General features: G+C 34.8%; 1 protein-coding gene across 1 annotated transcript in view; it reads left to right on the forward strand.

Annotated features, from left to right (window-relative positions):
* Window positions 1-21,841, forward strand: part of HCN1 (hyperpolarization activated cyclic nucleotide gated potassium channel 1) — a 390,472-nt gene that overhangs the window by 338,008 nt on the left and 30,623 nt on the right. Inside the window, exon 6 of the mRNA XM_011286847.4 lies at window positions 488-728. Within this exon, the coding sequence (XP_011285149.2) occupies window positions 488-728 (241 nt within the window). The remainder of the gene's footprint in view (window positions 1-487; window positions 729-21,841) is intronic.

A 21,841-nucleotide genomic window follows, 5' to 3' on the forward strand; every position in this document is an offset into this window, starting at 1 on the left:
GTTGTCTGGCAACTGGGCCTCTGTTTCAGAATTCTGGTCAGTAGGTACAAGTTAGATCATTCAACAATACAGCGGAGCACAGGAGCAGCAATATTATAGTTAATAGGAGGTAGTGTGGCTTCTTTTCTTCATAAAATAAGATCAAAGGGAGACTGAAACTCTTCCACATTTGAGTTCTAATTTTACGTAGAGTATAGCAAAGGGATGAGAAGGTATAAAAGATAAGATGTACATATTTAATTCACATTTACTGAATGTTTAATATATATCTATACGATACTAGGTGCTGCGAATATAAAATTCCAACACCAAAATAAACCATGATTTCTGGCTTTGAAGAGATATGCAGATTATTAGAATTTATGTATCCTTGGTTCTGAATTTAAATTGCAAAACTGTGCTATATATAGATTTTAATTTAAGTGTGCTTATCTCCCTGATGTGATTAATATCTCTCTTAATATCTCTTTACTCTTGCCATCTTTAGGAGATAGTCAACTTCAACTGTCGGAAACTAGTGGCTACAATGCCACTGTTTGCTAATGCGGACCCCAATTTTGTGACTGCCATGCTGAGCAAGTTGAGATTTGAGGTGTTTCAACCTGGAGATTATATCATACGAGAAGGAGCTGTGGGTAAAAAGATGTATTTCATTCAACATGGCGTTGCTGGTGTCATCACAAAATCCAGTAAAGAAATGAAGCTGACAGATGGCTCCTACTTTGGAGGTTAGTGGGGAAAAAATGCAATTGTGATGAAGTAGAAGTTGCTTTGCTTATGTCTCTTCATCAGAACTTTGGAGATGTCAGAATGCTGATTTGTGGCTTTTGACTATGAATTCGCATTTGAATTCCGATAAAAGTGTCTATAATGGCATGTTTTCACATTTCAGTGTCACACATTTAGTGCCTGTACATTTACCACTGGATCACTTGAAGTATCTTTTTATCTTCACAAACTGAAACTGATTAACAGTGGCTTCAACCAGATGGAAAGTATATTTTTTCTCACACGGAAATCCCAGGAGGGTCAGATGGCTCTCCCCAGGACAGTTTTCAGGGACCCAGATTTCATTTATTTTATTGGTCTGCCATCCTCAAGAGTGTTTTTCTCATTTATACAAGAGGACCTGGTTCCTCTCCATTATGTTTGATATGGCCCGCAGGAGAGGGAGAGCGGCACAGAGGAATTGAAGAGTGAGCAATTTCTCTATTTAGGGGTGTGCTCACAATTGTCACTATCACTGCTTATCTATATCTGATTAGCCAGAATGTAGTTGCAAGAGTACTTCTAGTTGTATACTTACAAGTATACTAGTTGAGTGATGTGTAAGTCAGGGATCTCCAGAGAAACAGAACCAATAGGATAATATATACACAAAAGGAGAGTTATTATGAGGAATTGGCTTATACAGATACGGAGACTGACAAGTCTTATGATCTGCTGTTTACAAGCTGGAGACCCAGAAAAGCTGATGGTATAATTTAATCTGGTTCCAAAGGCTGGGAACCAGAGGAGTTGATGATGTACATCCCAGTCCGAGGGCAGAAAATGAGATGAGATGTTGGCTCAAGTAGTGAGATAGGAAAAGAGGGTTGAACTCCCCCTCTTTCCTACTTTTGTTCTGTTCACACCTCCAGTGGATTGGATGTTACCCACTCACATCGGGGAGGACAAATTCCTTTACTGAGCCCACTGATCCAAATACTAATCTTATTTGGAAACATCCTCACAGACACATCCAAAACTTATGCTCAATCTGAGCACCCCATGGCCAGTCAAGTTGACACATAAAACTAACCATCACAAGTGGAAATTTTCCTTTCTAAAAATCTGAATATTTGAATTGTTGCCAAGTTTTACTATTATAGGATATATATTTATATTTGTGCACATGTATAAAACTTGCCTAGAAGTTGAATAACTGGGTCAAAGACTGCATATTTTTAAGTTAAAACAAACACCAAATTGTTTCTTTGATGACACAGCCTGTTTCTACATGCCTTGCCAATTCATTTCTACTTTTGTCCTCTAAGTAAAAACGGCATCCCCTTCTTGTTTAGTGTGCATTTTCATCATTAATATTGAGGTTGAAGCATTTTTCGTATTTATTATTTGTACTTTATTTTTTCTGTTTGTTCCTTGCATAGTTTTCTAATATTTTTTTACCTTTAAAAAAATACATTTACTCATTTTTGAGAGACAGAGAGAGACAGAGCACAAGTGGGGGAGGGGCAGAGAGAGAGGGAGACAGAATCCAAAGCAGGGTCCAGGCTCCGAGCTGTCAGCACAGAGCCCGACGTGGGGCTCGAACTCACGAGCTGTGAGATCATGACCTGAGCTGAAGTTGGATGCCTAACTGACTGAGCCACCCAGGCGCCCCTTTTTTACCTTTTTAAAACCAATTTACAGAAATGTTCTTAATGTATTTTTGATAGGCTTTAACTATTTTCTTCAAGATTGTTGTTTCTTTTGTAACTATCACTAACTTTCCTTTTGTCATTCTGATCTTCATTATTGTTGACTCGATTTGAACTTGCCTCTCCTTTCCTTTAAAGCATTAGAGATTTTGTGTTCCTTAAGTGGCTTTTGTACTCTGCAAAATTATGAAAAGTTTTCCATATTTACCTCTATTTTGTTTGGTTTTATAACATTTTGTTACTACTTGATTAAAATTTACTGTATTTATGATTATACATACTTGAATTATATTTTTATTTTAGTATTAATCCATCCTGCCTATATTTGTGAGTATAGTATGAGATAAGATTCTGTATTTTTCCCCCAAAGAGACAAGTTTATCACCATCACTCATGGAAGATTTCATCCTTTCTGCAAAACTTTGAAATATTTCTTTAATAATATGCTGATATAATATACACTATTGTAACAACAGAAAATAGTACTGGATTACATATTTAAAAGTTGCTAAGAGCGTGGATCTTCAAAGTTCTTATCACAAGAAAAAAAATTTATAACTATATATGGTGGCAGATGTTACCTAGCTTTATTGTAGTGATCATTCCCGAATATATACAAATCTCAAAGTATTATGTTGTCATGAGCATGCTATGAAGGCACACACACAAGTTGTGTCTTTCTACAGTGTCAGCTTTATTCAATCATAAAGCAAGATTAATATAATTATAAAGCAGTTTCACGATTCCAAACTCAATGACATTTCACTACTTGTTTAACTTGCTTCTTACATGTCACACAAAGCAAATCACAAGACAAGCAACACATCAAACAGATAGAACAGGGGGTAGGGAAATAACAAAACCGAACACGAAATCGGTCTTTGGACACACAGTTGACACAGAGCCTAGGTCTGTCCAGGTCAGCTCTCAGAATGTGCCGCTGATTATGTCCAAGCAGTGGAGGCTCTCTGTTCTGTTCGGAGATCAATCGATCAGAGCCTTTGGTGGCCGCTGCCTCCAAATCGTCCATGTTTCATGTGGTCACACACAAAATGGTCAGTGTCTTGAAAGTCTTAAGGTTGCTACCAAACTCTTCCTTTTTTTAAAGGATTTAACGAGTCTTGGGCCTTTGCAGACCTCCTCTGTTTCTGCTGAGCATCGGTTCTGAATGTGTTGTCAGCTCAAGCTGGTTTCGGTGCTATCTGGTCTTAGCTGCAATGCCCTTGGTTCTTGTGTCACTGCTTGACCTAAGTTACTGCTTGACGTGAGTAACTGCTTTACCCCATGTTGCTCTCTATAGTTGTATACCTGAAACTAACATAATGTGTCAATTACATCTCAATAAAAAAGGAAAATCCTCAGTATGGAAAGAGCCCAATTGTTCAATGGATGAGTGGATAAAGAAGATGTACACTTTTCTTAGTTTCTGCCAATTCTGTTGGAACATTAGAAACTTAATGATTAATAATAGGCCTCTGGTACTACAGTATCAGGACATTGCAAATTTAATGTTTAAATATTCCCCAACACTAGGAAACTGAAATGTTTTTCTTAGAAAAAGACAAGAAGTCTGTCTTCAAATATCCACAGGTTTATCCTGTAAGCGGCAATTCAAGTGAAGCTCTTTCTCTTCTCATAAGTGAGGTACTGAATAAATGATCTGTATTACTTTGCATTCATCCTTCCCAGACTTTATAATACGCCATCTTTAGAAGGCTTCTCAGTCAGAAGCGATGTTTCCCACCATTGTGTCTCCATAGTACCTCGCATAGCTTTCCAGAATCCTAGAATCAGTCTACTTCATACTGAAATTAATAGTGTAGTTGCCTATCTTCCCCCCAATACTGGATGGTAAGCAATGTGTATATCAGAAACATCAGAGAGCTGTTTAAAGCCAAAGATGCTTAGGTCCCACCCATCAGAGATCTAGACTGGAGACAGATTTTTATTTGTTTATTAGAGACTAGTCAATCAGTGTATCTGGTCCCTTAAAAAAAACAAAATCAGTAATCATTTAAAAAGCATTTAAGTCAGGTTAGTAACAGTTGAGAAAAAGGCAATGAATTCCATTTTGTCATAGAAAAATAAATATATGCTGAGTTTAAGAAGGTTTCCTCAATAACAGTTAAGAAATATTAACTAGGAAAAGTTTTGAATTTTATTAAATGCTTTTTTGGAATATATCAAAATAACCATAAGGTTCTTATCCATTAACCTGTTGTGGCTGACTAAAATATATCAATTCAAGGTCATTAGCTTCCTTGACTTTCCCTCTCACCCATAGTTTTGACGTTTCCAGCTTCTCTTTCTTCCTACTTGTCTTTGTCATGATTCTGTTTTGCCTCATCAGCCCCTTAGCCTTTTGTGCAGATTGTGCAAAGGAAAAAAGAAATTTGGAAAAGCTAAGAACCAAAAAATTCTACTTTAGAAAGTACAGAGAATCAATATTCCAATAAAGAAAAAAAGGGTAAATGATGGGGTAAGAAATAAAAGCATACATGTACAGGCCAAGTTTGGGGAAAGTTTGGGAGGGAAAACATTTTGAAGCAATTAATGGGGGTGTGATAAATATGTAGAAGAAACATCTAGAAAGGACTTTCTGGAAGCTTTATTATGCATTAAGAATGTATTTTTACATTTGACATACATTTTGTCAATTCAGAGGAGTTTTAATTACTGTACAGTTATATTTTCTAGTATGATTAAGGTTTTATACAAAGACTGTGACACCTCCCTAGGTTTAAGTGGATTACACTATTAGTAAAGTCAGTTTATAGTAATGAATATCGTTGTGTTGAGTCACAAGATCATTAATGGGATAAAAACTAGTTTGTCCTGATTTATTATTTTGAACACGTAGCATCTCTGTTTATAGGTGAAATTGGGGCTGTTATTTATTGTCATGGTGGTTATTTTTGTGATCCCCTAGCTGATTTTGGATATCAGGTTTTATTTACTTCTTGGAGAGAATAAGAGAACTTTCTTAAAAATGTATTCTCTATTTTAAGGAAGTTTAAACAACCTAGGCATTACCATTACTTGAAGCCTACTTTGGTTTCACAGATAAAGCCACTTGTGTCTGATTCTCTGTCTTCTATAGTTATTAAAGTATTTCAGGTTTCTACTTCTTTATGAGTAATCGTTTAGTTCATCTAATTCAATTGTTCATAATACTGAAAAGCTTAAGAAAAAATCTGATGCCAGGGCCAAATTATACCTTAGGGTTTCTGATGGAATTGAGTGATGTTGAGATCCAAATATCAGCATGAAAAAAAAATCCCCAGAAGATTCCAGATAATTTTCACATTATATATATGTATACATAGTTCCCTTTTTATTTTCAATAAACATTTAATTTTTAATTTTAGATACAACAGTTTTAAATACAAAATGATTATAGAGAATTCCATATATCTCATACTCAGTTTTCTATTATTAAAATTTACCATTACTATGATACATTTGTCACGATTAATGAATCAATATTGATACATTATTATTAATAAGTACTTAATAAAGCACACACTTCATTCAGATTTTCCAATTTTTAACCTAATATCTTCTTTTCATTCAGGATCCCATTTACTTGTAATGTCCTCTGGTTTGCTCTTGGTTTTTAAAGTTTCTTAGACTTTCCTTGTTTTTGATGAACTTCACAATTTTGAGGAACATTAGTAAGGTATCTTATAGAATGTCCCTTAGTTGGAATGTGCCTGATGATTTTATGATTAGATTGGGATAAATTTGGGGGGAAGGAAGATTATACACAAAAAATGCCATTATCTGCACATAATATCCAAGGTATATACTATCAATATGTCTTACCACTGTTGATGTTAACCTTGATCACTTGGACAGAGATAGTGTTTGTCAGGCTTCTCCACTGTAAAGTTACTCTTTTCCCCCCTCATTCCATACTTCCCTCTTTGAAAGAGAGTCACTAAGCATAGCCGATGACTAAGGACTGGGAAATAATGTTCCACTTTCTTAAGGACAGACTATGTACATAAATTATTTGAAATTACTCTAAGTGGGATATTTATTTACTGTCTTACATTTTTATTTATTTATTAAATCCTTTTTTTATATATAAGTATGGACTCATGAATATTTTATAATTTGGTTTATAATCCAATACTACTTTATTTGTTTTCATTTGTTTTTAATTCCTGCATAGTTAACGTATGGTGTTATAGTAGTTTCAGTGTACTATATAGTAATTCCACAATTCCATATATTACTCAGTGCCGATCCAGATAAGTGTACTCTTAATCCCTTTCACTTGGGGCGCCTGGGTGGCGAAGTCAGTTAAGCGTCCGACTTCAGCCAGGTCACGATCTCGCGTTCCGGGAGTTCGAGCCCCGCGTCAGGCTCTGGGCTGATGGCTCGGAGCCTGGAGCCTGTTTCCGATTCTGTGTCTCCCTCTCTCTCTGCCCCTCCCCTGTTCATGCTCTGTCTCTCTCTGTCCCAAAAATAAATAAACGTTGAAAAAAAAAAATCCCTTTCACCTATTGTCTCTCATCCCTGCACCCACCTGCCCTCTGGTAACCATTTAGTTCTCTATGGTTAAGAGTCTGCTTTTTGGTTTCACTCTCTCTCTTTTCCTTTGTTAGAATTTGTTTCTCAAATTCCACATATGAGTGCAATCATATGGTATTTGTCTTTCTCTGACTGACTTATTTTGCTTAGTATTATACTCTCCAGCTTCATCTGTCTTGTTGCAAATGGCAAGATTTCATTCTTTTTATGGCTGAATAATATTCCATTGTATATATACCACATCTTTAGCCATTCATCCATTGATGGATACTTGGGCTCCTTCCATGTTTTAGATATTGTAAATAATGCTGCAGTAAGCATGGGGGTGCATATATCCCTTGAATTAGTGTTTTTGTATTCTTTGGGTAAATACCCCAAAAGTGCAATTACTGGATTGTAGGGTACTACTATTTTTAATTTTTTGAGGAACCTCCATACTGTCTTCCACGGTGGCTGCACCTGGTTTTATTCCCACCAACAGTGCACAAGGGTCCAATCCTACTTTATTAATTGTATTGCTCAAATTATTCCAACTTTGGCCATTTGGACCTCTTTCAATTGGCCCCTGTGTACCTTTGAAACACTCCTGTTATTGTGAGTTTGGGGCTTTTTTCTCTGTCTTGTTGAGATTTTTTTTTTCCAGCGTTGTAAAATGCACCTGGCTCATTTTGTATATTTCCTACCCAGTCATAGATTCAGCCGTTCCACCAAGGATCTCTGGTTCTGTTCATTGGAGAGTAGTTTTAGAAACAAAGATCTGGACACCAGGTGTACTCATTACTACTGGGCTATCATTACTTCTAGACCCTCTCAGATGACAAGGCAAAGAGTTATATATTCATATACTAACGTGTATATACACATATCTATAATAAATACTTCTACGTGTATCCATCTGTACCCATGTTAAGCTAAATATGAGCTCATACTGATATTTCCAACTCTAATCCATTACCACATGGATTGTTTTTGACCTTCTTTTCCTGTTTATCTATAATATTTCACTCAAAAGTAAGAAATCTGGGGCATCTGGGTGGTTTAATTGGTTAAGCATCTGATTTCAGCTCAGATCATCATCTCACAGTTCATGAGTTCAAGCCTCACATTGGGCTCTCTGTTGTCAGTGTAGAGCCTGCTTTGGGTCCTCTGTCTCCCTCTCTCTCTCTCTGCCCCTCCCCTGCTCGCTCATGCTCTCTCTCTCTTTCAAAAATAAATAAATATTTAAGAAAAAAGTAAGAAATCTGGTTTCCACTATATATTAACTTAATTGTTCAGTTGTAGTATACCTGTATAGTGGTTTCAGAATTGTTAATCTGTACATCCATAGGAAATAACTTTATCAACTGGAGTATAAATCTAATGTTAAGCTCTTTTTGCCTCTCCACTCATTTGCAAAGATGCTTAGGTCAGTATCTTATTCCCCAATCCCCCTCAGTGAGATTGTTTTGATATTTGTAATCCATTTATATTCTTTTGTTACATTCTGCATTCTACTCTGAGAACTTCTGACTTCCTCAATTATTTTTTTAATTTGCGTACCACATATGATTTACTTTTTGTGCTGTAAAGTTTTATAGGTTTGGACAAATGCTTACTGTCCTCTATTCACCATTATGATATACAGATTAGTTTTACCACCTAAAAAAAAAAAATTGTGTGTGTCACCTATTCAATTCTCCTGCTCCCCAACCTATGGCAACCACTGATCTGTTTACTATCTCACTGGTTTTTTCTTGTCCAAATGTCATATAATTGGAATCCTACAATATGTAAAATTGTGGGTTTTTTAATTTCGAATTCCAATTGTTAATTTCTGTAATACAGGAAATTTAGTTTTATATATTAACCTTTCATTCAGTGGTCTTCTATACTCACTTATCAGTTAAGGATTTGGGTCAATTCTTTGGGATTTTCTTCATAGATAACCTTGTCACCTACAAATAGAGACAGTGATATTTCTTTATTTCTAATCCATATACCTTTTATTACCTTTTCTTATTTAACTGGCAAGGACTTCTAGTAATATGTTGAATTGGAGCAGTGAGAGAGAACATCCTTGCCCTGATCTTAGTCCTTGTAGAGAATTTTTTCCCCTTGATTTTAGAGTAAAGCATATAATTTCTCACTATTAAAAATGATTTTGAAGTTTTGTAGATATTTCTTATCACATTGAGGAACTTTTCCCATTACCACTTCTGTGAGAGTTTTTTTTTACATATATTTTTGTATTTTTTTATTATTTAAGTAATCTCTATGCCCAGAGTGAGGCTCAAACTCACAACCGAGATCAAGAGTTGCATGCTCTAGTGACTGAGCCACCCAGGCTCCCCAAGAGTTATTTCTTTTATATATATATACACATACATATACATATATATGTATATATGTATATACACATACATATATACATATATATACATATATATATATATATATGTGGTAGGTTACATTGATTGAATTTGATTTTGAATGTTGAGCCAACCTTGCATACCTGAAATAATTTTTAATGTAGAAAAATGTATTAAAATGTGTAAAAATGGTTGGATTCAATTTTCTAATATTTTGATCACAATTTTTCTGTTTATGTTCATGAGAGATATAGCTCTGTACTTATTCTTTCCTGTAATGTAGTTTTTTGGTTTGGTTTCATTTCGTTTCCTATGAAAATAATTCTCACTTCAGGAGTGCCTGGGTGGCAAAGTTAGTTAAACATCAGACTCCAACTCATGTCATGATCTCACGGTTCCTGAATTTGAGCCCCGCATCAGGCTCTCCACTGTCAGCACAGAGCCCGCTTTGGATCTCCTCTCTCTCTCTCTTTCTCTCTCTGCCCCTCCCCAGCTCACGTGCTCTCTCTCTCTCTCTCAAAAATAAATAAACATTAAAAAATAATTTTCACTTCATAGAATGAAATAAAAAGTGTTCTTTCTGCTCCTATTTTCTGGAAAAAATTGTGGAGAATTGATATTGTTGCTTCCTTTTATATTTGGCAGAATTCATTAGTGAAAACATCTGTGATTCATATTTTGCAGGTTATTAATTACTGATTCAATTTCCTTGATAGTTATAAGGTTATTCATCTATGTATTTCTCATTGTGTGAATTTAGGTTACACTTTCCGGGAATTGCTCCATTTCATCAAAATTTTCAAATTACAGACATAAAGTTGTTTGTTGTATTCTTTTATTACCCCTTTTTAATTACTCCAGGATCAGTAGTGATTATCACTTTCATTTTTGATGTTGATAATTTGTGTTCTTTCTCTCTGTCTCCCTCTTTCCCTCTCTGTCTCTCATTAACTTTCCTAGAAAAAAAAATTGAAAGTCTTTTTAAGAATTAGATTTTGCTTTCATTGATGTTCTCCATTGTCTTGTTTTCAGTTTTATCGATTTCTACTCTAATTTTTTATTATTTCCATATTCTTCTAGCTTTAGACTTAAATTGCTCCTTTCTATAGTTGTTAAAATGGAAGCTTATATTGCCGATATATATCTCTCTTCCATGTATTTAATGCTCTATGCTATAAATTCTTCTCTAAATATTGTTTTTCCTGCCTCCCACAAATTTGATGTCATATTTTATTTTTCTATAGCTCAAAATGTCTGTTCGATTTCTTTTGAGACTTCTTCCTTACTTATATACTATTTAAAGTCTTTTAAATATTTGGGGATTTTCAAGATATTTTTTCATTGTCAATTTCTAGTTTGATTCCATTGTGACCTGGAAATTTACTTTGTATGGTTTCCATTATTTTATGTTTGCTAAGTTGTATATTATGGCTGTGTATCTTGTTGGATGTTTCATATGAGCTTGAGGAGAATGTATACTAGTTATATTAGATGGAGCATTCTATACATGTCAATTGGATCACATTAATTGATACTTCAGGTCAAACCAACTATGTCCTTGCTGATTTTTAGCCTGCTTTATCTACTAATTAATAAAAGAGGGGTGTTGAAGTCTACAATTTTAATAAAGAAATTGCTTATTTCTCTTTGCAGGACCATCAGGTTTTTCCGCATGTATTTTTTGACATTCTGTTGTTGAGTGCATACATGTTTAGCATTGTTATATCTACTTGGAGAATTGACCCCTTTACCATTGTGTAATGCCCTATTTTATTCCTGGTATTTTTTCTTGTCCTGAAATCGGCTTTGTCCAAAATGAATACAGCTACTCTAGCTTTCTTTTGATTGGTATTAATATTATCTATCTTTCTATTGCCCTATACTTTTTTATATATTTTTTTATTGTGACAAAATACACACACATAAAATCTGCCATCTTAACTCTTTTTAAGTGTATGCTTTAGTGGTATTAAACACACTCACATGTTCTGCCAGTACCACCATCCATCTCCAGAACTTTTCATCTTGTAAAATCACAACTCTATATCTATTAAACAATAAATCCCCATTTCCCCTTTCCTTCCAGTCCTTGGCAATCACTATTCTACTTTCCATCTCTGTGATTTTTTTTTCATTACTCTACATATCTCATATAAGTAGAATCCTATAGCCTTTATCTTTTTGTGACTGGCTTATTTCACTTAGCATGGTGTCTTCCAGGTTCATCTATGTTGTAGCATACGTCAGAATTTTCTTTCTTTTTAAGGCTGAATAATGCTTTATTGTATGTCTGTAGCACATCTTACATATTCATTCATTAGCTAACAACTTAGTGACTCGCATTTATAGCTACTGTGGAGTGCTGCTATGTACATGGATGTATAAATATCTCTTTGAGACCCCATTTTCAATTCCTTTATGTATATACTCACAAGTAAAATTGCTGGATCATATGGTAATTCCATTTTTTTTTTTTTGAGGAATCCTCATAGTGTTTTCCATGGTGACAGTACCATTGTACATTCTCACCAACAGCACACAAGTCTTCCAATTTTTCCATGTTTTCAACCTTGTGTGTCTTTTTGTTTTTTGCTAGTAATCTTCCTAATGTGTGACTTGGTATCGTATTATTGTTTTGATTGGCATTTCCCTTATGATTAGTGATGTTGAGCATATTTTCATGTTTGTTAGTCATTTGTATATTTTCTTTGGAGAAATATCTATTCAGATTCTTTCCCTCTTTTTGAATCAGGTTGTTTGGTGTTGATTTTTAGGAGTTTTCTATATATTTTGGATGTTAATCTCTCATCGCATACATGATTTGAAAATATTTTATTTGCCTTTTTATTCTGTTGATACTGTATTTTGATGCACATTTTTTAAAATTTTCATGAAGCCCAATTATCTGTGTTTTCTTTACTTACCTGTGTCTTTGATGTCTATCCACAAAATAATTGCCAAATCCAATGTTGTGGAGCTTCCTTCATGTTTTCTTCTAAGAGTTTTATATAGTTTTAGGTCTTACGTTTAGGTCTTTGGTCCATTTTTAGTTAATTTTTATTTGTAGTGTTAGATATTGGTTTAACTGTATTCTTTGCAGATGGATATCTAGTTTTCCCAGAACCACTTATTTAAAAGACTGTCTTTTACTTTTTTTTAATTTTTTTTTAACGTTTATTTATCGTTGAGAGACAAAGAGAGACAGAGCATGAGCATGGGAAGGGCAGAGAGAGGAGGAAACACAGAATACGAAGCAAGCTCCAGGCTCTAAGCTGTCAGCACAGAACCTGACACAGGGCTCGAACTCACAAACCGCGAGATCATGACCTGAGTCGAAATCAGACACTTAACCGACTGAGCCACCCAGCCACCCCTGTCCTTTACTTTTAAATAATCTTGTCACCCTTGTTAAAACTCATTTGATCATATATGCAATGGGTTATTTCTGTACAATCATTTAATTTTTTAAAAACTGTGGTTTTTAGAATGGCTTTAGGGTTACCACAAAATTGGAAGGAAAGTACAGAGGTTTTCCATGGACTTAACTCCGTGCCCCCACACATGCTCAGCCTCCACATTGTTAACATCACTCACCAGAATGGCACCATGAATGAACCTACACTGATACAGCATAATCACCTCAAGTCCATGATTTACCTTAGGATTCATTCTTGGAATGGTATATTTGATGATTTTAGACAAATGTATATGACATATATACATCAGTGTAATATATACAAAGTATTTTCACTGCCCTGAAAGTCCTCGGTGCTTTCCCAGTTTATCTCTTCTCCATCTGCCCAACAATCACTGAACTTTTTATTGCCTCCATGGTTTTGTCTTTTCAGACATATCATATGTTGTAATAATACCATATGTAGCCTTTTAGATAGTCTTCATTCAGTTAGTAATATGCATTTAAAGTTTGCCCATGTCTTTTTATTGCTTGACAGCTTGTTTCTTTCTAGTGCTGAATAATATTCCATTATCTGAATGTATCACAGTATATTTATCCATTCACCTCCGGAAAAACATCTTAGTTGTTTCCAAGTTTTGGCAATTATGAATAAAGCTGCTATAAACATCCAAGTTTTTTGTGGACATGTTTTCAACTCCTTTGGGTAAATACTAAGGAGTGTGATTACTAGATTATATGGTGAGAGTATTTTTAGTTTTTTAAGTATCTGCCAAACTGTCTTTCAAAGTGGCTATACTATTTTGCATTCCCACCAGCAATGAATGAGAGTTATTGTAGCTCAAAATGCTCACCAGTATTTATTTTGTGTTGTCAGTGTTCTGGATTTTAGCCATTCTAATATGTCTATAGTGATACCTTATTGTTTTAATTTACATTTACCTGATGACGTATTATGTAGAACATCTTTTCATATGCTTATTTATCAAGTGTGTATATTCTTTTTTTTCTTAAGGTGATTTTATTAAAGCATGGGGACAGGACCCAGGGGCAGGAAGAGCTGCCTCATGTGTATATATTCTTAATTGAGGTATCTGTTAAGATCTTTGGTCCATTTTTATTCAAGTTGTTTTTTTTCCTGTTGAGTTTTAAGACTTTTGTATATTTTTAGATAAAAGGTTTTTATCAAATGTGTATTTTGCAAATATTTTCTTCCAGTCTGTGGCTTGTCTTCTTATTCTGTTCACATTTTCTTTGCAGAACAGAGGTTTTTAATTTTAATGAAGTCTATGTTATCAATTATTTCTTTTATAGATTGTGTCTTTGGTATTGTATCTAAGAAAGGCATCAGCATGCCCAGGGTTATCTAGATTTCTCCTATGTTATCATCTAGGAGTTTTATAGTTTGTGTTTTACATTTAGGTCTATGATATATTTTGAGTTAATTTTTGTGAATGCTACAAAGGCTGTGCCTTTATTGTGTGTGTGTGTGTGTGTGTGTGTGTGTGTGTGTGCATGTCTGGTTGTCCCAGCACCATTTGTTGAAGGCACCATCTTTTCTCCATTGTATTGCCCTTCCTTCTTTACCAAAGATTATTTGACTATATCTAAAGACGTCATTTCTGGGCTCTCTGTTTTGTTTCACTGATCTGTCTATCCTTACACCAATACCACACCATCTTGATTCCTGTAGCTTTATAGTAAGTCTTGAAGTAAGTCAGTCCTCCAACTTTGTTCTTCTTCCATATTATGTTGCCTATTCTGGGTCTTTTGCATCTCCATATAAACTTGGAATCAATTTATCAATAATCCATAAAATAACTTGCTAGGATTGTGATTGGATTGAATTGAATCTATAGATCAAACTGGGAAGAACTGACATCTTGACACTTTAAGTTTATATCTTCTTGTCTAAATGTATGGACTATCTCTCCATTTATTTTGTTTTTATTTTATTTTATTTTATTTTATTTTATTTTATTCCACTCAAAGGGAATAAGAACATCCAAACATGTCAGAACTAAAACTGAAAACCCTCTCATGTTTGTTTAATCTCTTCTAATTCTATAATATACATCTTTTCCATAACACAGTTCTTTTTTATTTTGTCACTTTTTTTCCGGAATCACTTGCATTAATATTTGTTCTTTTTCTCATGGCGCCTTCAAAGAAAGAGGTTTTTCTTTGAACCAATTTCTGGGTGTTTTTTCTTTATGAAACCTTTCATTTTCTTTAGGTTTTAGGTTTTTTAATATTAATTTATTTTTGAGAGAGAAAGACAGTGTGTGTGTGTGTGTGTGTGTGTGTGTGTGGTGTAGGGGCAGAGAGAGAGGGAGAGAGAGAATCCCAAGCACCTAAGAGCTAACAGGATAGAGCCCAATGCAGGGCTCAATGTCACAAACCATGAGATCATGACCTGAGCCAAAATCAAGAGTTGGCCAGTTAACCAACTAAGCCACCCAGGCACCTAGTTTTTAGCTTTTGCCTTTTCTTTTAGTTTCTTGAGTGAAAAATATTAGTGTATTTATTTTCAACCATTCTTCCTTGTGATGACTGCAATTTAAGTACATATAAATCTGACTATACTGCTTTAGTCAGATTTCATTGAATTCTTTAGATAAGGATTTATTATTCTTTCTTTTTTAATATTCTTTTTATTTTTTATTTTTTTTAATGTCTTTACCCCACGAGGGACTTGAACTCATGACCCTGAGATGAAGTGCCACGTGCTCTTCTGACTGAGCCATCCAGGCACCACTATTTTTGCTTATTTCTAAATAGATTGCACTTTCACTCTGAAGTTATTGCATAGTTCATGAGTTGTCTTTTATTTACATTGTTGTTAAAAAACATGTCTAATGTTTATTTTTGAGAGACAGAGAGACTGAGCACAAGTTGAGGAGCAGAGAGAGGAGACACAGAATCCGAAGCAGGCTCCAGGCTCCCAGCTGTCAGCACAGAGCGAGGTGCAGGGCTCTAACTCAGGAGCCATGAGATCATGACCTGAGCCAAAGTCTGACACTTAACCGACTGAGCCACCCAGGTGCCCCTGTTGTTAAAACTTTTTATTTTTTTTAATGTTTATTCATTTTTGAGAGAGAGAGACACAGACTGTGAGTGGGGGAGGAACAGAGAAAGAGAGACACGGAACTCAAAGCAAGCTTCAGGCTCGGAGCTGTCAGTGTAGAGCTGATGCGGGGCTTGAACTCACGACCCATAAGATCGTGACCTGAGCTGAAGTTGGACTCTCAACTGACTGAGCCACCAGGTGCCCTTGTTGTTAACATTTTTAAATGGAAACATTTAGAGATAGAATGGTGGAGTTAAAACAAACATATGTGAACAAGAGAATTACAGAATATCAAATATGTGAAATAACAAATTGTATTGATAATAAGTGATATATAAGAAAGATGATAGGTTTAAAAGAAATTTATTTTTAAAATTTTTTTAACGTTTATTTATTTTTGAGACAGAGAGAGACAGAGCATGAACGGGGGAGTGACGGTCAGAGAGAGAGGGAGACACAGAATCTGAAACAGGCTCCAGGCTCTGAGCAGTCAGCACAGAGCCCAATGCGGGGCTTGAACTCACGACCATGAGATCAAAAAGAAATTTATTTTTAAAAGGAATGAAATGTTCTACAATTACTAGACAGTTATAAAAATTAAAATGCAATTCGCTATATAGGATATTTTTTCCATTCTCCTAGCTTCTTAAGACATAAATGATGAGTTCTAAACTTAGGCTTATAAAATTACCAATGAAGTCATCCCACATTTCAACACAAATGTTTCCCCTATAGTTTATTCCTATAAGAGGCTAATATGTACTTATTCAACCCAACTCACTTCAATAAGAAATTCTGTAAAATAATATTTTGTTTGAGTTTCATGCTTATAGCCACATTTATATTCTTATAGCCCCATTTATATTTATGGGGACCCAAAGTGACTATGAGTGGGCCTCAGGGTACTGAGAGCACAATCCTTTGATGGATCGTTTATGGGAAAAAATAGGTCTGCATTGCTTTCAATTTGTTTACGTATACAGTGATATGTGTGCAAGTGAAACTCCAAAGAAGGTAGTGAAAGGCAGTTAAAATCTAATAATAACAAATTTCACACGTTAAGGTTTATAATTTATACCTCTTTAAGTATTTGATATGAAATTTTAAAATGAATAGAAGAGGGGCGGCCTTGGTGACTTATTCAAAGAAAGATCAAACTCGGAGTTTTGTATTCTGTGCCTAACTTGATTTATTTCTACAGTAACATGGAACTGTATTTCTAGACCAAATTAGTTTAGTTTAGTTTTGTTTTGTTTTTTAACCCATGGAAATTTTAGGATCTTTTTCCCCAGTGTGTGTGTGTGTGTGTGTGTGTGTGTGTGTGTGTGAAGGTTGAGGAATGAATTTTAGGTCAGCATATGCACCACCTCCTTCAGTGTTTTCACCAACAGAGGTCCCAAGTAGAGAGTGCAGGAGAATGAACACAGAGTAAGTGCCTACCATGTATTAGGCACCACGAACTCCCTGAGGATTCAGCAGGGAGCAAACTAGACCAAATTCCCCACAGTCATGTAGTTTTTATTCTATGGGGTACTAAAATTTTAGAAATAAATGTTAAGTCAAGAAACCTAAATGACTGAAATATTAAACTACATCACCACATGGCGATAAATGCTTCTAGGAAAATTAAGGCTAAGAGGAAGTATAAGGAATACCTCCCTGCCCATACAGCCACTTGGGTGTTAGGTCCGGGCATGTAGGATTGATTATGTGGGAGTTCCGGGCTTCCCATTGGGAGTGATGCTGAATGAGGATAAAACACCTGAGACCAGTGCTCATGGCTCAGGCCAGGTGGATGGTGAGGAAATGAGTTTGGGGTGCTAAGGAGTGAGGGTGAGTTCTTGGACTCCTTCTCGATTCTTCCTCTCAGGGAAATTTTATAATTCTTCTTTTAGTATGAAGAAAATAAGCCTCAGAGATGTTAAACAACCTGGCCGAGACCAGTACCTGAAAAGCAACTGAGCTAGGTTTCAAACTCTAGCTAGGTTTCAAACTCTAGGCTTTAAGCCTATGTTTTGTCCACTGTACCTCACTCCCTCCTATGAGAAAGCATGATGGTTGTCCTCTGGGATGTAAACTTTAAACATTAGCTAAGCCTTAGCTTCTCTTCAAAGGCATCCATAGCCCTTTTATATATGCATTTGTTAAATACTTTTGAAATCTGTTCCTATGTTCTACCTGACTCTCCTATTAATCATAGAATTAATACATTATCCACAGAGTAAGGTAAAATGTCATTAATGTGCCTCATTAAAATTTCAAATAATGTATCTTTTATTCAATAGTTTATGATTCAAAAGAAAATTGTCTTTTTCAAATATAACGTATTTCATTATCTTTGGTATCTCTATTTACTCACCTCTTAGCAGTTTCTATTTCCACACCAAAGTGTTCTAATTGATTCAGTTTCCTAACTTCTTTTTTTTTTTCAAAATATCTGTCTCATAAGTTCTTCTTATGGTTAGTCATATGAAACAAACTTGCCAGAAGGGAAGTAATTTCCCATGATTGTTGCCATTATAAATAGTTTAATATTAAGTGCTGGTTAATCATATCTAATATTTGGAGGAGACTGCCAGGTACTTTATATAGGTAATGTTTATGTTTAGGATTTTTATGCTCAAAATGCATTTGGCCTGATAATGATCATCTGGCATTTTTAAATTTAGAACCAGAGCTTTGAAAAACCATAGGCAATCCCTGTCATGGTGACTATTCATTATTTTTAAGAGAACTGAAGTATCTGCCAATCTGTAGTTTACAGTTGATTCCACTTCTAGTGCATTATACATTTCTAGAAGCTGACACGGATTTTCTAGAGAGTGTGAAGAATCTGCAGGTAGCAAATTCAAAACATGAGTAGCTTCTTACATTATATTTATGAGGAAAAGGCCTCATATTTATATATGTATAGTATTTCCTTTCTCATTTGTTCTCTCCTTAAACTAGGCTAATGAAATAATTGTTTTGATAGTGATAAGACAGATCTGACATATGTTTTTACAGATCTTAGCCCACCTGGGAGTCTGTCCTATACCAGATAACGTATAACCACAGCTTTGCTTAGCAAAAACCTGGGGAAAATGATTTCAGTGAAAATATGGGGTTTTATTGCAAGCTGAAACAAATATAGCAGGTTATGAGTCACTTTCTTAGAATATCAAATCATTTTGAATATTTAAAAAATATTATTGTATCTGGGTACCTGTGTGGCTCAGCCAGTTAAGTGACTGACTATTGGTTTTGACTCAGGTCATGATCTCACAGTTCGGGAGATTGAGCCCTGCATTGGGCTCTGTGCTGACAGCATGGAACCTTTTTGGGATTCTGTCTCCCTCTCTCTCTATCCCTTCCCTGCTCACACTGTCTAAATGAATGAATGAATGAATGAATGAATAAATAAATAAATAAATAAAACAAATACATAAATATTTTAAAAATATATTTATTTTTTTCTTTTGAAAACATAAATTGCTAAAATTTTGATTAACAATAGTCTTTGGAATGCACATTTTACTTGTGTTACTCAAATGATAATTTTTGCATTGATAAACTTTATGTGCTATTAAATGAATTTCTGGTGATAAAGAATAGATGGAACATTCTTTTGTTTATTTGTTTGGTTTTTCTGTGTTTACGTGCATATCTCAGAAAGTAGAAAAAATCAGGGCTTTCTGGAAAACATACCTGGAGGAAAAGGGTATACATCACCAATAAGGATGGTCTAAGAAAAAACCTATCTTCCAGATTGATGTTTTCTTTAAGTTTTCTCCTTAGAGTAAGTCAGTATTTGTGATTGGAGAGGAACCAATGGGCTCCCCAATTTCCTATTCCATTTCTCTTCCACAGGATTCCCAGGAGATGGGGCTTCCTGAACCATGCTCTTTCTGCTTTTATTCATTCTGTGGCTATTCTTTCCAGAAAGGTCATCTGAATTGTGACCCTTGCCCTCTTATAAATAAGATTAATATCCAGATCCTTTAACATAATCTCCAAAACTCTGTACAATCTAGCGCAACCTATCCTCCTAATCATAATTCCTATCTTTCTCCCCAGATACCCTTAAACTGACCCCCAAGACTGCTAGTTCTTAAGCAAGCAAAGGTTGCCTTTGCAAAGATGATCCCTTTGGTTAAAAAAATCCCTCTCCATTCTTCAGTCTAACACGTTGCTTCTTGTATTTTTTAAGACGCCACTCAAATATTTTTTTCTGTCTCCCCTGGCAGATGATTTTTTTCTTTCTGCTTTCATAGCACTTTATCCTTTACCTATTATTGAATTGTTTTCATTATTATTTTATATGGCAGTCTCTCATATTAAATTATGAATTTTATGAGCCTAGACACTATGATTTCTTTCAATTTAAACATAAGGTACCAAAGCACAGTGATTGAACTATATAACACATTCAATAAGAACTTGTACAATAAATGGACAGATGGATGGATGGGTGAATACGTTTTCCTTTGTCTCTACTCTTTATCTCTATTCCTTCTGCTTTCTCTCCAGCCTAAAAATAAGAAAAGCAGTTAAGCATCCCTTTCATGTGGATATTATACTGCATTAAACTCATTGTTTTTATCTCAAGATAGGAAATCGATGTAAATAATGATAAATTATAAGCTAAGCTAAATGAAAGAGAAGGCATTATTTATTTCTGAGAAATGTGTCAATTAATATTTAAATTACTATCTATCTAATTTTAAATTAATCTTGCTATATTAGGTACCATATAATATAGTTCTAAAATTTAAAATAATAGAATCTAGAGAATGTTGCCTAGGAGAACTTTCTGTGGTGAAGGAAACTTTCTCTACTCACTGTTCAACAAGGAAGCCACTAGCCATATGCAGCCATTGAGCATCTGGTGCAAACGTGACAGAGAGATTAAATATTTAATTTTATTAAATATTTTATTATAATTAATTTAGATTAAATATAAATAGCTACATATGGTTAATGCCTACCATGTTGGATAAAACAGTTCTAGATTACTATTAGAATGGAGTGAAAGGGATTTACAAGGCAATTGTATCCAAAATGGTATAAAAGAGTGTTATTTCACCTCTATTTTTATCTCTAGTCTTCTTGGAAATATTCTAAAGCCTTTATTTCATGCTAAGCCCCACATATCCCTAAGAGTTCATTGACTTCATAAAGGAGACCAATGATACTGCTTTCCTTCATTTGTTTCCTTCATTTCTTTCATTTTTCTTTCAACAACTAAATATGGAGAATCTTCAATGTTCTAGGCAGAATTCTAAGTATTTGTCATACAGTAGCAAATAAGATAAAACTTTAGCATTCATGGACGTTAAAGACACCCAATAGTCAAAAAATAAACAATTGAATGAAATAATTTCAAGTAGCAGTAGACACCATGAAAAAAAGTAGTAAAGCAGGATGACAAAAGAACAGTTGAGCATAGACCTTGGTAAAAAGAGACAGCTAGCCATTTGGTACCTGAAGGAAAAGTATAAGAAATAGCAAGAGCAAAGTTTCTGAAGTGGGAACATAGATGGTGAGTTTCAGGAACAAAAGAATGCCAGTATTGTTAGAACAAAGAAAGGTTGAAAGACTTATAACAGCTAAGCTCAAAATGAGGTACAGAAGACAGAACTGATGCACATATGTAGACCACAATGGACTTGTAAGTTGGTTATCTTAGAGACAGGTCAAGAATTCATGTGGAAAGGTGGTGAACAGTGAACAAGAGGTGGAATTAATGAACTGGGTGTCCTTACAAGACAGAAGAATTGTCAAGGTGAGAGCAATAGAATAATGTGAGCTGGAAATACAAAAAATGGTGATCTGAATGGAAATTTTAGAGTTGGTTAACTTATTGGTGATAATGAGGCCTAGGATGTGACCATTGAAATAATGGCTAAATAGGAATTTTGAAATGAAAGATTGTTAATAGCAAATTAATCAAAGAATACTGAGGACAATGTGGTGGACAGAGCATCTCCAAGCATTCTGATGAGCACAGTGATGATATACCCTAAATCTATCATTGGGTGTATATGTATATTTCAGTGAAGGCATACTT

The sequence above is a fragment of the Felis catus genome, chromosome A1 (genome assembly GCF_018350175.1).
Source record: "Felis catus isolate Fca126 chromosome A1, F.catus_Fca126_mat1.0, whole genome shotgun sequence".
Taxonomy (NCBI): Eukaryota; Metazoa; Chordata; class Mammalia; order Carnivora; family Felidae; genus Felis; species Felis catus.